The sequence below is a fragment of the Mycteria americana genome, chromosome 21, assembly GCF_035582795.1.
Source record: "Mycteria americana isolate JAX WOST 10 ecotype Jacksonville Zoo and Gardens chromosome 21, USCA_MyAme_1.0, whole genome shotgun sequence".
NCBI classification, from domain to species: Eukaryota; Metazoa; Chordata; class Aves; order Ciconiiformes; family Ciconiidae; genus Mycteria; species Mycteria americana.
In genome coordinates this window covers 1,081,581-1,098,870 of record NC_134385.1, presented here as the reverse complement: position 1 = coordinate 1,098,870, position 17,290 = coordinate 1,081,581, and the positions used below count along the sequence as shown (strand labels likewise).

The 17,290-nt window shown below is 49.4% G+C and overlaps 1 protein-coding gene across 1 annotated transcript in view; it reads right to left on the bottom strand.

Annotated features, from left to right (window-relative positions):
* Window positions 1-17,290, bottom strand: part of GRIK3 (glutamate ionotropic receptor kainate type subunit 3) — a 123,414-nt gene that overhangs the window by 30,425 nt on the left and 75,699 nt on the right. Inside the window, exons 5-9 of the mRNA XM_075522173.1 lie at window positions 16,965-17,018; window positions 12,440-12,613; window positions 9,714-9,857; window positions 6,218-6,325; window positions 2,280-2,393 (exon numbers count right to left, since the gene is read on the bottom strand). Of these exons, the coding sequence (XP_075378288.1) occupies window positions 2,280-2,393; window positions 6,218-6,325; window positions 9,714-9,857; window positions 12,440-12,613; window positions 16,965-17,018 (594 nt within the window). The remainder of the gene's footprint in view (window positions 1-2,279; window positions 2,394-6,217; window positions 6,326-9,713; window positions 9,858-12,439; window positions 12,614-16,964; window positions 17,019-17,290) is intronic.

Genomic DNA, 17,290 nt, shown 5'->3' with positions numbered 1-17,290 from the left:
CCCTGACAAGATGCATCTCTTCTGGTTTCCCTCAGTCCTGTCCATACAACTTTCACCAATATTCCAGTCCTGAACTTATCTGCTGTCCCTTGGCTTCACCCTGCGGTCGGGTGCTCCTCCAGCTCTCGGTGTGGGCAGCCCTGCTGCCGTCCCTCCAGCCTTCTCCCCGGTGCTACCAGCCGTCCCACCCCGGGGATTTTCCCCAGTGTGCCGCACACAGTTCTAATGAAAGAGAGTGGGGGGAAGAGGAGTCCTTATATAGCTTCTGGTGAGTTTTATCCAGCCACAGTACAGGTTGAGCAATTCTGCTAGAGCTGATCCTGAGCCTCCACCTGGGAGTGACTTGATGGGATGTGTTACTCATGTTGCCCTAAAAATTTGCATCTCCCGTGTACGGGTACTGGCAGCACTTTAGGTTACCGTGCTAAAATGAACTATACCTAGTGTGGCTGGTCTCTCCATTTGGCCTGTTAGAAAAACACTAACTTTCTGAAGACCTGCTTTCTGAAGACACCGAGAATGCTTAAATGCAAAGAAAAGAAAAAAAAAAAAAGGCAAACTGTGTGTGTATCGTGCCTGAGTGCATGCACAGTGCTGCAAGGGTCTCAACAGAAGCAGTCTTACAATCTGATGCATGTTGAATTGTTAAAGTGCCTCTTGCTCTGTCATTTCTCTACTCTTTCCGCAGTAACTCCTGATGTGACGATTCATTTCAATAACTGTAGCCAGTGGGGAACCATTGCTGCCACCAATTCTGCTAATGCGGATGGCACAGGAACACCGCCCCGTGCAGACTCCCCCGAACACACAACCCATCACGGTCTCATGGGACTGGCACAGTAGAAAACTTTTGGACTGGGAAGGGAAGGAACTGTCCCAATCTCCCCTGCATGTTGAGACATGAAAGCAGTGTGTTACTGAGCGTAGTCAATGACCTAAGCCTGTACCTGACTCTTGGAGAGAGGGACTTTAATGAAAATGTTTCATTGGAACAAATATTGTGTGATGAATGGGAAGTTCGCTAGAAGGGGCAGCTCATTTGCAAGGAAAGCTGTAGCAGCGTCTGTATTTGGCTCACATTCTGCCTGCTTCCGTTCTGCTAACCTCTTGCGGAGTGATATAAGACCTTTGGTTCCATCCCTCCTTCTGCCCTGGACCTAGCGTTTGCTTTCTCCATTCTCCTCTGGGCACTTTCTTGGTCCCATTCTTTCTATAATAAAAAACCCCACTCTGTCAGGTCACGTCCTTTTGGGAAGGCTCGGACATCCCGAGGGATCACACTGCTCTGGACTGGGGAATGCATCCCCAGCTGGCTCTTTACCATCTGTACCTTTCTGCTCCCTGAAAATACGGAACACAAAAGGGCCAGAAATTTTCCCTAGGCAAAACCGTAATTCAGGCCCAGTTGTGGGTAGGCTGTCCAAGGGCTGATATTTTTTGTTGCTTCCTGGTGACATGCCGTGAGCCTGCGCTGTGTAATACAGCCATATAGAAACCAATGCCACTAGTCATAATTCATTAGATAGTAAATAAAAATTCATTCTGATCTGATGCCTGCCGTCAAATCCAATAGCGAATGTGAGAACAAAATGCAGCGCGACAGTTGGAAGCGGAGGAGACCTGTTAAGCAACCGTGGTTTGCTGGATAACGGCATTACTCTTAGCTAGTTTGTCAAATATGTACTTAAGAGGGGGAAAGAAACACGATTGTTACAGCTAAGCCAGGGTCTCTGGTTGTTCTTAGTATTTTCTTCCGTACCAAGAACACTCCTGGCTGAGGGAGGCAGTGCCGGCCATCTGACAGTGCCCGCCACTGCCTGCCCAGGCGCTGGTGGTAAACGGGCGACTCGGAGCTTCCCTGGAGCTCAGCAGGCACAAACCTCCCGTGCCCTCCAGCATGCAGGGAGCAAGGGGGGACAGGGGACCTGGCCGGGCAGCTGAAGCGGGGGAGCTCAGCCGGGACGAGCAGCGGCCTCGTGGGCACGGGGGACACGCGTGGTTCCAGCTGGCCCGTGCCAGCCTCACCATTCGCCACATGTTGGCTGGCAGCTTGCTCGGGAGCGGTGGCATCGGAGGATGCCGCAGGTCACCTTGGTGCAGGTGCATGGGCATTGCGGTGCCCTGCTGAGCCCAGCCCGCATGCGAGGGCTCTCTGCACCCTTGCTCGGCTTCCCAGAGGGACTAGCAGATCTGTACTGGGATGCTGTGAATTTTCAGAGATACCAGATATCCCTGAGATTTGTGGGTGGAGGAAAAAGACAGGCTTTGCGGTTTCCTACCAGGACAGTGGTGACAATGAGAGATCTGTTGCTCAGCGAGTCTGTGACATTAGGCCCTCGTCCTTTGGAAATTTCCGTGATGTTCAAACCGTCAGAAGGGCTCCACGCTCCAACCTGAAAGAAAGCAAACGAACGCATGAACAGCCAGCTTACATTCCTCACTTGCTCTCAGCATTCTACTGGCCTGGAAAATGGAGCTTGCTTCTTTCATCGACGGTAAACAGAAGCAAAGCTGAAATTATCATCTTGTATCACCTAAACAGAAGATTTGCATTAACCCTTCAGTTGCAGGTCACTCCAGCTGCACATGTATAATGAGCAAGCCTTACGCTGCCCTCTGATGCAGGTACATGAAAGAAGACCACGATGACTGGAATTTAGAGGCTGAATGAACAATTTGCAAAGGAACTGTGTAGAGCAAAAAATCAAACCATGCTGAAGAGTCAACTCTGGGCAAGGATAAAGCAGAACAAAAGAAAACAAATACAAGTATGAGGCCATTTTTTCTTTTTTATTTCCCCACCAATTTGCTTTGGTGGGGAAAATGAAAAACGACTTGACCAGCTCTGCAAATCTCTGGTAGGGACCACTCCTCTCCTCTGCACCGTGGCAAACTAGACGGACGTTTCTAACGGGTCCCCTTGGCAGGCCCTGGTCACCCCTTCAGGGAAGCCCACTGCAATGGGAGGTCTCCCTCCTGGTAGCACACCTGGAGGAGGGAATGGCAGCAGACTTGCTCGGGTCTGGGCACAGGCACACACAGCTACGTTCCTCATCGGTTTGAGGTGCTCTGTTTTTCTCAAGCTGTCAATTTTAATAAATTATTAGACTTTGAAGAAGTCTATTGACCCAGAAATAGCAAGACATGTCTCTATTTAAGAGAAGTCATCTAGGCAACTCTAAGCCTGTTAACCTGATCTCCGCGGTGCAGGGGAGGCTTTAGAACAAACTTTGAAGGCAGGGCTGGCTAAAGGACTGTGACGGTGAGATAAAATGTCAGGAAAGCTGGAGGAATATGGGATTGCTGCCAAGAAACGGAGCAGGGTGGCCATATAGTCAGCCTGATGGTGAGAAAAAACAAAACCCCACATGGAAATGGGAACAGAGCAATCCATCTGTAGGGTCAAACTGTGAGATGGGACTCGGAGAGAAACTAAAGGCAGACAGCTCAAACCCACTGGGGAGTCAGGAACTTCCGATATTTTATTTATTGCTATTTTTAAGATTCTTCAACCTCTTCAGCAGTCCAAGGAGAGAACTTGGTTTTACTGCATCCCCAAAAAGAGACTTTGTAATGAGCAATGCTGCCTGGCAAAAAAATGTCATAAATTCTAGAAGAGTTTCCATGAACTTTGTGAAAGGCTCTAAATATTTCAGGTAAAACCTAAGCAATGCCCCGTATCTCCCTTTGATCACACAACAACTGCAATGTCAAAAGATTATTGTTGTGCATGGGAAAAGAGAAGCAAGTCTGAGAGGCCCCTGCTAGCAGTGCTGCAGACTCGGTTAACTCTGCCTTGCTGACTTTTCTTTAAGAAAATTAAATATGTGGTACTTAAGACTGAATTAATCAGTTTAAAATATTAAAAAAGGAAAGAAAAAGGAAAAAAGTGCATTAAGAGAATTGTGTAAGTCAGATAGTCAAACTACACGCGATTAGGTTGAGTTAATACTCTAATACTCCGTAGTCCCTGGAACATCCAGGAGGTATAAGGATCAGGAGTTCAATCCTAAAGCTCAACAAACATAAGCTATTATACATAATGCACAATCCGTATGGGATTTGTTTGTAGTTTGGCATTTTGTTATTTCAGATTAACTATTGTCAGAAACCTAGCTTCAACAGAGATTTGACATCGATACTTTAAAACCCCTCTAGAGTTGACAAGAAGCTTTCACAAAAATAATAGTGGGAACTGTGAAATCTCTGAATTGTCGGAGACGAAAGTTGAACGGCTGTACAGAGTATGCATCAAGGCTTGGCGGCTTCCTATGGGCTTTATGTGACACACAATAGTAATAAATACAGCTGGTGCCAGCTATTCTCCAGTACACCTGAGGAGTATTAGGCTGACAGATAGATATTACGGTTGTACTTAAACATTTAGATTCACATGGTATCCGAATACTCGCACATTTTTGTCCTGCCAACACAGCTCTCCAGCAGTCCATCGGTGCCACTGTACTCCAAAAAGACGTGTTGGTTTTTTTGTTTAGACTCTATAAACAAAATATTTTGTAAAAAAAGAACTCAAGCTACAAAGATCATCTCCTGCTCAGTTCTTGTGAGAGGGTGGCATCTTCCCCTGCTCCTCTCCTGCCTCCTTCCTGCGCAGGCTCGGCTGATGGCAGCTGAGACTGAAGGTCATTGGGTTTATTTGAAATGTTTTCTTTATTCTGTATTTGACACCAAAAAATACCCACTAGGAGAGTGCTGTGGTGACCTTGAGAGTTTTTACATGAAGCAACCAACTACTGCTGTGGTGTGAAAGCGTGGCAACAATTTATTTCAAAGCGAAGAAGAAACAAAGTGTAAAAAGGGGGATGGGGAAGTCAAGCTGTTCGGTCCCAGGGAGCTTCACCGCGCAGGATCCGTCCCCTCCAAACGGGGGGGTTGATCAAACTGCTGCCTCCCGCCTCCGGGGGCTGCCTACCTGCACCGTTTGATTAATTCCCCAGCCTTAACTGGAAAAGTCATCTGTGCATGTTGGGCTGCTTGCTGCATGGTTAATTGAAAACCCTCTCTCTCTGCTCCCGGCTGGCATTTCCCGCGGTAGCAGAACCTGTCTGCGTGCCCAAAGGTTACAGGACTCAGCACTCATCCCTAGCTGCCAGTAGGCACCTTGTGTCTGTCGAAAAGCAAGACTCTGCTCTAGAAAGGGCTTTGCTGCCCAGTAGCCAACTTTCTCCTGTAAATCTGCAAGACACCTTTAGCAGAGCGGGGACTCGGAATTACTCACAAAAGGGGTCAGGCTCCGGGAGCCCTCGGTGGCCTCGCATGCCATGATTTGGGGCCGGATTAGAGCACAGCCCCTGGGCACCGCTCCCTGTTGGGATCAGCTGACCACCCTGCGGTGCTTTCTTCACTTCAGGCCACTCGCTGCTCCCTTTTGCCTTAAACAACTGATCTCACCTTGAAACCCGTGTTCTAGGAGCTTTAGTGCTTTGCATATTGCCTTTTTTTTTTTTTAAGTAATTGAAGAAAAGGAAATGAAATCCCCATGAACACCTGAGAATCAGATTTGCACATCAGCATTTCTGTGCCCAGAGATTTGCACTAATTAGGAGGATCTGAGGCTGCAGCCTTTGTGCCGTGTCTCCTCTGGGTGGCCGGGCAAACACGGCCACCAAATGAGACCCCTCCACCCAGCCAGGCAAAAACGCCCTTCGCTTTTTTTCTTATTATCCCTTAGATAACACAGAGAAGGAATAAACAAAAACACACACTGCATCCTCCTGCAAAATCCAGGCTGTAATAAGCTGGTGTCGTTTCCAAGCCTTAGGCAATTTTCATTGTGGGAAATCACACTGAGATGATGCTTTCAAGAGCTGTTGCCTCCTCAGGGAAAAATCAACGTTTGGTAAACAAGTCCAGCAAGATGGGGGGTGGGACGGGCTTTATGGACAGGCTTTACTCCTTCTACCTTTGGCCTGGGCAAGGAGCGGTTAATGGCTGCTCAGAAAGTTTCTTCTGCTTCCAGTATCCCAGGGAAGTGCCACAAGCACTTCTGCAGCTAGTAACTGTAATCCCACACACGTTGCTTCGGGCTAGTGAGTCATGGACGAGGCATGGAAAAGGATCTGAGAAATCCCACAAAGTAAATCTTTCATATAAAAACCAGAAAACATGGAAACAATGCAACCACCAACCATTTTCTCTGTTGCCTGAGTATCAGAGCTAGACTAAGCCGTACGCAGATAAGACAAACTCTGCCTACCTTTTCGAGACCATCTTCTTTGAGGCTGATGATATCCAAATCAAAATCTGTCCGTAAACCACTAGTTTTATTAAAGACAATTCGTCCCGTTAATCCTTCCCATTGGGCCTGTGGAAGGGAGAAAAAGTAGCAGGGTTGTTACTTGGTATCATAAATAATCTTTTGCCCTCCGCTGTATGTTCGTTTAATTAGTCCTTATACTGGTTCTCTCTCCCCAAAGAGCATGATTAATTAATAATCACCTCCGTCACTGTTCAGACTGCAGACAGAGCTGTAGATTTTCTTAACTCTCTTGCAGTCTTGGCTACAAATTTTGTTCGCACCTTTTGTGTTCACCAGCTGTTGCAGGACATGATGACTCAGTAGAAAACTGCTTGCATTTATCACGGCATCCTTGTGTCCTGCATTTATCCTTGTGGGTACTGATAAATGCCAGGCTGCAGGGAGCCTGGGTTTGGGACAATTCCAGTCAAGCTCATAAATAATCCTGGTTTTGCACGAACCTGCTGATGCTTCCAAGGTGTGTGGAAGCTAAAATGTCCTGAACACTTCCCTCCTTCCTTTCAGATGGAAAATGGAGCAGAACAGGCTAAGGGCTTGTCCGTGCTAGCAGGCTCTGTCGTTTTGAAACAGGCATGGGAATGGGGTGAGCACGTGCTGTGTCGATACCTCTGGATCAGTTTTTAGCAGAATAAGCATGGGGCAGGTGCCCAAAGGGACCGGGAAAGCTCCGTTCCTGGAGATTTTCAGCCCTTGACTGGACGAGGTCCTGCACAGCCTGGTCTGACTGGGAGCGAGTCCTGCTCTGAGCAGGAGCTTGGGTTAAAGACGTCCAGATTAGTTTCAACCAAAATTATGCCGTGATGCTGTTTCTTTTCCACTGTACACTTTGCAGCAGCACCACCAGAATTAATCTGTCTGATTTAGGAGATGAGAGAGCCCCGAATATCAGGCGCTAGCTGTGTTAGCAGAGCAGGCACTAAGGGACAGCATGGTATATGATGCCTGCTCTGCCCGGGGACAGTGCTGGGATGTGCTATAAGCATCCGTCCCGAGGAGGATGCTCCCGTAAGAGTGCTGGGCTGCTGACATGGTTTACTGCTTTGCAATTGCATCTCAGCAGTGGAGAGCTGGGGCTCGGGCTCTTTCCCCGAGCAGTTCAGTGTGCGCATCGCGCTGATGAATGTGTTTCCTTTATGGGCGGGGGAGTTTGAAACATCCCAGTGTGATGAAGGTGGCATAATGTATTCTCAGGGGGGAAGGGCTGGCATATTTCTCAGTAAATACGCTCCTCTGGCTCTTCCTCATTAATTCCTGAGGAGTAACGGCAGCCTCCTCCCAGCCTCCCCACCCTTGAGTTTTGCGGAAGGCTGCGCTCAGTTTGCTCATTTTGGCGTGCAGGTGGTTTGCCTGTGGGACGCGCAGCCTGCGGAGCCCCCCGGGAGCCTGGGAAAACACGGCGTGTTTACCGTACCCAACTGGAGCAAACAGGGCTGTGTGCTGAGCCCTGCGCTTCCTGCGGGGCTGGAGCGAGAGCACCGACGGGCTGCACGGCTCCCGCGGCCGGGCTGGGGGTGCACGGCATTGCCACGGCCCCCGGCAGGCTCTGATCCCGCTGGTGTCGGCCCTGTCCCTGCAGGCAAACTCCAAGCGCTGCTGTCCTGGGCTCTGGGCAGGCGGCGGCTGCGGAGGAGCCTGTTCCCTCGCCTCCTGCCCCCGCGCTTGGCCCTGTCCCTCTGCTTCCTGGGGAGCCCTGATGGCACACAGGGTGAGGGTGGCCTCCCCGGGGCTGGCAGGGCCACCGTCCCAGCCCCTTTGCACCTCAGCAGGTATGAACAGAGGGGGCTTCACCCCGGGCGTGACAGCTCTGCAGCGATCCGGTGCAGTCGGGGCCGTGGCCTGTGGATGCACAAAGAGCGAGCGGTGCTGGTATCCGTGGGGAGCCCAGGGCAGAGGGAGCGGGTGTCTGCGGTGAGGCATCCCTCTGTGCGCCGCTTTGTCTTTACAGGAGTTTAGAGAGAGCAATTACTGTGTGTTCTGATTGCAATGGGTAGGAAGCTTATCCCTGCAACGAGCTGACACGGTGCCAGAAAGGGAAACAACAGGCAGGCACTGGAGTGTGAGGCTCAGGGTAATTTGCAAAAGGAGCCAACCAAACAAATTATTTACACTCTCTTTTGGCAGCCAGCTGGAGTGGCTTTCTGCAGAAGGGAACAAAACACGAAAAAGGGGAGAGAGAGAGAGGCAGAGAGAGGAGAGATACCATCTTCAGTGCCTATTAAGAAAAAAGTTCATTCTCTCTTTGCCATGGGAATCATTCTTCTTTTCTCCTCCCCTACGTCTGTGCGCTCTGTGCAGCTCACGGAGCAGCTGGGCTGGGCACGCTCTCACTGCACTTACGTGCCTGGGTTCAGGGTCCGCTGGGGTCTGTAGGTGATACTGCAGCACAAATCATAGTAACAATTAACAATGTACTTCTACTCTTTCCTGCTTAAAAACTTCAGGGGATTTTATACCCAGCCTTTTAAAGGTGGCCTGGTTGTGTATCCTATAGTCCAGCCAGTTTCATAACTTCCCACATGAAGAGCCAAAGGCATAGAAGTTTAAGAAGGCCTTAGGGTAAATAAGGGGTTTTTATCACAAAGCCATATCTGGTAGGGTTCGCAGTATCTCCCTGCAGCTCTGCCTTCATTTTTTTCTTATGTGAGGGCTCCTTTTTGCAGACAGAGCAAAACCCGGGCTGTGAGCGCAGGGGTGCGTGCTCAGGGGCTCTTTTGGGAGGGCTGGCCACCTCTCACTGCAGCTTCCCTGTGCTGCACTCCCTTGGTGAGCTTACTGCTCATAAACACTCGTGCTTTGAGTCTGCTTGCGTGCTTAAGCCAGATGCAAACAAACAATTACGTGGGCTGAACAGAAAGAAATCATAATGACTGAAAACAGAGAGGGAGCGAAGCTGCCTCCTCGCTCCCCTGGCTCCCTACTTGCTAAATCCACCACTCTGCCAAAGCTGTTCATCAGCACACAGGCAGAGAGGCACAGCGCTGCCAGCTTTGCCGCTGGGATTTAGCTGCCCTGAATGCCCTTTGTGGACCCTAAGCAAATGTTCCTGTAAAAGGCAAATGGCTATTGCTCTGCTAAGAAACGGCCTCAGAGAGAGCGTGGTCCAGCTGCTCTTGACGCAAGAAGAGGCCAGGGCAAGTCTCAGTGACAGCACGGGAGATTTCAGCGCGTTTTGGATGTTTTGGCGTGGCTGCACGGATGTTATTTCGAAGGCAAAGATAGGATTTTTCCTTTCTGGGTGCACTCAGCAGCCTGGTATATATCTGTGCTTCCATCCAGTTGTACCTGCCCAGGCGGGGGGATTTTTTATAACCCTGTACCTGCCAAGCCTCTCTGCCACGTGCCTCCGTACCTGCGCGCTGAGCAGCTGCGCTGCTCCTGCTAGGGAAGTTTTGTGTTAGTGGGAAGCAATTATGGTTGCAAATCATGCTTTTACCTCTTTTATAAAATTCATGAAGCGGCCACCGAACCTCCAGGCTTTGTGCCGATGGCACTGCAGGGAGTTCACGGTCATCTGAGGGGCGCGCTGGTAGCAGACGGAGACCACGTGCACCGCGTCGTACAACAGGGCAGCGTCTGTCTAAAGTAAAGGGGAACAGCATTTGTGTTGATAGCGGTTCCAGAGCAAGGAAGCATTCGGACGGCAAAGCAGCAGGGGATCCGTAACGTGTCGCAGGAGAAGCGGCAAGAACCCCCTCTGAGTTACCTCCTGCCCAACACCCGGCGGACCCAAGGGCTTCTCTGTCCTGGTCCGCTGCCCACCATGCCAGCTCCTGGGTGTCTAACCCTGCAAACGGCACTCCGAGGGCAGGGCTGGGCTCTCAAGAGACTCACTGGGATCTCAAGAGATTGCCATAAATGCGTATGCTTTAACACAAGACTTGTATAAACCTCTAAGCTGACCTCTCATGCAAAACACGTCCTCAAAACGTGTAGCTCTGCACGTGACAAAGCCTCACGGGTGTGTTTTCCTGTTATGTGGCTCTTTAGACTAAAAGATCACAGTTCTGTCTTAAAATCAGAGATTGTGAAAATATTATTTATCTGTGTGCATCTGTTCTGGTTATTTCTAGTGCATTTACTACTGTCCTGTCAAACAAGGAAGCTAGTTATTTCTAAATGTACAAGATAGTAACAGAATTTTCTTTAGTCTGTTTCATCTGAGTATTAAAAAAACCTATATGAGAACATATTATCCACACTATTTTATACATGGGGAAATAAGAAACAGAGAAGTTAAATGGCTTGTCCACGGGCACGGAATTTTCCAAAATGACCCAAATTGCCACTGAAATCAGGACCTCCCAGATTTGTAACATCTTCCTGCATTTCAGTGATTTGAACTAGGGAGAACTTTTTTTTTTCTTCCATATAATGTGATGGTTTTAGATTCAATTTGAGATGCCCCATCTCACCTCCAAACACTGATCAAGAGAATTGGATTTATTTTTCTCTCCGATATGGTAAGACCTCCTAGTGAAAATACATTATTTGCTGGCTTCACAAAGCTACAAAACAGATGTGAGTGTAGCAGCAGCGTAATAAAACACAATAAAACGAAATAATACAGCAAACAGCTGGGCAAATATCTATCAGGACGTGGCCATGGAGAAAATCCTCCGACGTTAGCAGCCATCCCCGTGACCTTCCCTCCCCGCAGCACCCGAGCATGAAGAGCAGGCACCCGACCTGCATCCCGTGGGCTTGTGTTTACAGCAGCAGGGACAGGCGGTGTAAGTTCGGGGCTGGGGACGAGGGGGTACAAGAATATGTCTAAGCAATTTCATGGTGAATTACATATTGTAATGCCCAGCTGAGATCAGGGCCCCACTGGGATCGACACCAAGCAAACAAAAACAAAAGGCAGGATCCCCTCTGAAGAAGCAAACAGCAGAGAACGGGAGAGGAGCCAGCGGCAGCGGGGGGAACCCGGCACCATTACAGGCAATGTGATGCTGTGGTTGTGGGTAACGCTGCAGAAAAGTAGAAAGCTAAAGGAGAATGGTGGGGCTCTCCTCTAAGGAAAAAAAAAAGAACAGGAGGGATCCGAGGAGCCATTTCAAGGTGAAAGCCTGGGAGGCTTTGCCACTTCTGGGGGGCGTTCTGGCAGATCTAAAGGGAGAGGGAAGGAGGGAGCCAGTCAGCAATTACGGGGGTCGGAGACAGCCTCGCAGGGAAGACAGATGGGCGAGCAGGTGCTGTACCTTCCGAGCAGTAACTCAGCGGAGCAGAGCTGCCATCAGACCCTAAAAGGAGTCATCAAAGCTGCAGCAAAGCCCATCTCTGGGCATAGCTTTGGCTCTTTCTCCCTGCATCAGTCTCAGCGAATTGCCTGGCCCAGTCCAGCCGTGTGCTGTGCTCCCAGCCCCGGGGAGCGGGGCGTTCGGCTGCTCTCGGGGACTGCGTGGGGACGTGGTGGCAGCTGGAGCCCTGCAAGCCCCTGTGGGACAGGCCCTGGCTACCTGGCTCGTCCGGTGAGACGAGAGCGTTTCTGCTCCCCAGCCCTGCTCCCAGGGCTGGGCAGAGGGACTTGCGAGGTGGCCGTCCTGCCCTGAGCTGAGACAGGACTTGTGGAGGGCAACCAAAGAGAGAGGATGCCCTTTCCTGCGTGCCCCGGGGTTTGGGGCGCACATAGCCCATCCCTTTCCAGGTCAGCGAGCGCTCGCTGCAGCTGCACATCAGGTGAGCACGGAGAAATCCTGCTGCACCTGAACAAGGGGTACAATACCCAGCCGATCGCAGCTCTCTGTCTTGTTGCTGGCATGAAGTCACCAGGGCGCTTCCCCACTGTGCTCAGCCCTTTCTGGAACTGAAAGCTTTGAATTTTGCCAGTCCTGGGGACAGATTTTTACTGGCAAGAAGGGAGCGGAGGGAAGGAGCACAGTCTCTCAAAACTGGCAAATCTGTGAGCAGTTGGGCCTGCAAAAGGACAGTGTTAACAGAGCAGTGGGCTGCAGGGGATTCACCAGCTGAACTCGCTGCATTCAAGGGACGGTTATTAAAGAATGCAAGTAGCTACCGTGGGGAAGATACCTGGGATGAGTTGTTACTAGTACAAGAACCAATAATTATAACATTAGGCCTTAACGAATGTTCCTGCCTTCCCTACCGCTCTGCTCTGCTTCCCAGACTTCACCCATGCTTTGTTTAAACTTCTCATACCATCATCACGCCATCGAGCAGTCCCAGCTCCGCCTTGGGCGCTGACTGCAGCCGCTCCATGGACCACTTCTCAATGATGGAGGACACGTGTGGGTTCTCCACGTTGAGGATTCGGAAGCCGGTCAGGTTCACTCCAGAGTAGCGGTATGGTTCTAGGTCTAATGCATAAAGATCCTTAAAAGAGAGAAACCGGTTTAAACATTTTGTTTAGCTTTTTGTTTGTCTTTTCTGCATCGGTTCATGTCTGTGTTTGAAGTGAGAAGGCAGAGCCCACAGCAGGTGGGAGGTAGGATGATGCCCTCATGATTTGGCGGATTGTACTGTCTGTTGCCATTAGTCACTGCTTGCAGAAAGACAGGACTCGTAGGTGTTAGTGGAATTAGGGCGTCGTATGTGCAGGTTCACCCACACAGAGCACAGGGAAACTCCTGCCAAAGAGCTCACTCTCTGCATGAAAGAGGCAAGTGAATTGCGGGGAGAAAACCAGAATTGCTATCTGTAACGGCGAAGAGAGGCTTGCAACCAAGGGGGAGGGGACAAGGCAGAGTTCCTGTAGCCGAAGCTCCCTGGGGCCTTTCCATGGAGGGTTTGCTGTGAGTGCTGAAGCCCACAGGGTGCTGCAGATGACAGAGTAACTCTGAATGCAGAATGCCAATTTGCAGACGGCTATCAAAGAGGAACTAAGACGCATTTCTTGACATTACGACCAGCCTACACAGTCTGCAAATGAATGAGAGTGCCCTTTATACGATCTAAAAAAACCACAGCCAGGCAGTCCTCAGCTCTGCTGGCAGCCAGCCCACGAGCATCACTTGGCAGGCAGCGAGAGAGGGGCATTTGGAGGCCTCTGCAAGTGCACTGCTTCAATGCATCTCTTGGCTCTGCTGCACGTCTCAATATTAACTTCAGCTCGGGGATTAACTTCAGCGCCCAGTAACTGGTCTGGGTAGTTTGGGGTTAGACAACACGGCAAGAGCGTACCACAGCTGATCTGCTCAGCAAAAGCTCAGGGCAGCTGACCTGTGGGAAGCAAGGGCTCCCTGGGTGATGGCACCGAGCGAGGGGGATCGTGAATGAATGTCGTGGAGAATGGCAGTCTGGAGGGGCTTCGTTAATGGGAATCATTTGTTGGATGGGACATACTTAATCAGAGTTTATCCTGAATAATTTCTGCAAGTGTTCAGTGGTAGTAAAAATGTGGGGAGGCGGAAAGGCAACACCACTGTCTTCTGTGATAGAGCGTGGGGGATGAATATGGGAACCATGTTCATTGCTCTCACAAGGGATTATAAAAAAGAGTTTAAATACAGCATGAGATTACGTGGCTGTTGCTGTTCTGCATAATGTGGCTATACTGGTAGGACATAGCCATGCCGTGGGTTCACCCAGACACGGCGTCCGTCAGCAGCGAGCTGTGTTCTGCCCGTGGGGCAGCTGGAAAAGCACTGGTGCTAAACCACACTGCCCTAAGCAAAGCATAACAAAATCAGCACTTGCCAGCAACCAAGATTTCATTCTCAGTGGGAGAGCAAGGAACTCTTTCAGCTGTTTTGCTTTAATAAGCTTTGGGGGTTTGATCTTTTCCTTAAGCACTGGCCTCTGACTTGGCACCCCCAAGGCATCCTGCTGATGGATGCCATGTTTTAATCTGCAGGTGCAGCCAGGGAGCGAGTCATTAATCACACCCACAACAGAGTTCAGGGTCTTTGTTATTTGGGTTTTTTTTTTCCCCTGAAAAATTGCAAATACAAACCTCCACGTTTTATTAAAGGGCATCGTGAAAGCCAGGCCATAATGTTGACTTTTAAATGACTTACGGCAACTAAGGGCAAATACAGTTGTTTAACCTCAGACAGATGCTTATATCACTGGATATGAGGCTGTGCAGCGGTCCTGTGCCTGACCCATTGGAACAGATTTATTTTTTCAGAATTCATAACTTTTTATCAGACACTTCAGTTTGTATTCTGGAAATTGCAGTGGGGAAATAATTTTTGGTTGCAAAAGCAGATCATTTCCCCCTCAGAATGTGACCGTACGTGGCAAATCTGATCCGCCCAGCTCCAGATCTCCTGGTCCCCATCGCACAGCTGTCAGACTGCCACCCTGGCCACCTTTCATCTACCAGGATTTTGGGTGCCCTCCCATCCTGCTGCTCTCCACTGACCCTTCATTTCACCAAGTTCCTATAGAAGCCAACCTCCCATCAGGTCCCTTCCTGGTTCCAGTTTCAATCTCAGCTGCAACCTGATTTCTCATCTCCTGGAATTAGAGGAAGATTAAGAATACAAGCTGAGTGTCAGAACATGGAGAGGTGCGTGGGGGGAATTGCCATATCAGTTTCTTCTGGATTTTCTGCTCCTGCACAGCCACAAATTGAAACATCTGGTTCTATTTTCCACCTCATCTACATTCCCTTTCACTCATTATTTTCTGTACTGCAGATTAATTCTCCCCTCCATCCTACTACCTTTAAGAAAGTTTTTTTTCTCTGTGTTTCTGTGCGGCTCTTCCCGTTTCTTACACACGCTCTCCCCCCTCCCCAGTTAAAATCCCCAGCTTTGGTTCGTCAGTCGTAGGCGGCAATGCTGAGGTCTGATCCTCACCACATCTAGCATCCGCAGTAGGAAGCTGCAAAAGCAAGTGTCCAGGAAGAGCACCCTCCATCTGCTGTTGTGCAAAACAGCTCGTGGATAACGTGCCTGCCACGGATTGCCGAGGATCCCTGTCTGGGCACGGATTTGCTCGGGCAGCTGTCGCTGGGAGGAGCGGCCGTGGCCGTAATGGGAGGCATACGTGTACAGCGCCGTTTGAATAATAACCTCTGATGTACTCAGTCACGAGTACGCTCGTGTCGTGTCATGAGCCTCAGGTACACTGAGTTTAACAAGAGTGCCTGATTATCAACGCCAGTGGAAAACTGGACTGGTTTGGGTTAGTGCCTAACTGGGAGAAGGCAGGTTGGGTGTGTCATTTTTGTTTACGTCACCTCAAAGCATGGGAAGAGATTCCTGCTTCTGCCTGTCCGTAACTGCCGTAAGCAGCAGCAGTGGCAGCAGGCGGTGGGGAGACTTCGGTATTTGCAAGGACTCATTTTTACAAGCTGCTGAGAAATTCCAAGAAGAGTTGAGTTTAAGGGCGTTGTCACTGCTTGGGACTTTGCAGGATGTAAAAGCTGGGCACACATTAGACAAAGGCTGGGAAGAGTTCCTCCTCCTCTGGTAGAAAAGGCTGATGGGGCTCTTCATGCTGAAGTCAGTGAACTGTAGTCTTGCTGCCTAGCAAAATGTTGAAGCATTTCACGCCAAGTGTTGATACGCTGTACTCAGTATTGACTAGGGACCTTTTAGAAACATTCAGTATAACATAATAGACTAATTCATTAGCACCCCATGGGTCTAGTACTGTAGAAGCTGAAGCACATGCATTGCAAGCTAGGAAAACATTGCCTTAAGGAATGACAGATTAAAATATCTTTCCCATGATATAACTGTTATTTCAGGAAAGTGGCATTAATTGTGATTGCTTATCTATTAATTTATTATAATTCTTCTTTTCCCACCTCCAGGCTGTACCTACACATGAAATGTACTCTAGGCTCAGCTGGGGCTGATTAATAGGAGGTTATCTGGGAAATGCTTAAAGCTGCCTGGAATAGATAATGGCAGCAGGGGTAATTAAAATGTCTTTTGCATTTGAAAAATAAATTTTGCAGTTTTTAAGGGTTAGTTTAGTCTGATTCTTTCCTAAAGGCAAAAGATAAATTGGATTTTCAAAATCACGCAGAATTCAACAGTATATTAGACAATAGCATCCTAAATGGAAACAAAAGTGGCACGCCAAAAAACCCAAACCAAAATGCCTCCTGGAGTCAGAGAAGAACTGGCCCGTGTTTAATGAGAGTGGAGTTAATTTCAAGCTGAGTTCTTCTCATGCAAAATAAACCTGCGGTACTGAACTATTGACCACAGCAGGGCTGCTCCTGGCTTTTAAGGGAGACCTAGGTGAACACACGGAAACACGTACCCCGTTCTTACTGAAACTCGGTCCCTTCAGATCCTGTCTGTGGGACTACAGCCTCGCAAATTCACACGTATGCTCATCTTTCAGTGTGTGGGTAGCTGCACTGAAATCAAAATGACTGGGAGGGGAAATAAAACCAGAACCAACATCTGTGCAAAGCCAGAGCAGCCGAAGGGAGTGAGCCAGTCCAAAAGCAACGAGAGAAAAGACTGACGTCTCTCAGAACGAGCACCCAGGCAATGCTGCAGTTGCAGAGATGTTACAACCAAATCATTGTGCTCTGATTCTAACCCAGTCTAGCCCTGCTCTCACCTTCTGTTAGGGTACCAGACCTCCTTTCCCTTGCTTTTCCCACCCCACCACTTTAGTGCCCTGCAGCCATGCAATGCACGCCCAGGACAGGACACCCAGCCCGCTCTCCTGCCACTTAGACCACCTCCTCACTTTCCATTCAGGCTCAGCAGTGAGTGTAAAAGGTGTTCGCACAGATTAGATACTTTACCAGAGTGGTGAAGATGAAGTGGTAGTATTCTGTCATCATTCCCATTGCCATGGCCTTGAGGAGAGTAGGGAAAGGAGGTTAGTAAGAGTGGATACAAGAATATAACAACAGTCATGCAACATAAACCTCTAAAGAGCTGATCTGGTAAATGCGGCAGGAGACAGACCCAGAAACACAGAAGCTGGGTTCTGGATCAATCCCGTGAAGCAGTTAAGCATGTACTTAGCCAGCAAGAGGCATGTGCTTAAGTGCTGAGCTGAACTGTGGTCCTCAAACCTTTCTGAAACGGCAGCAAAGCCTCGGTGTCCGGCTCCCGTGGAGGCCGG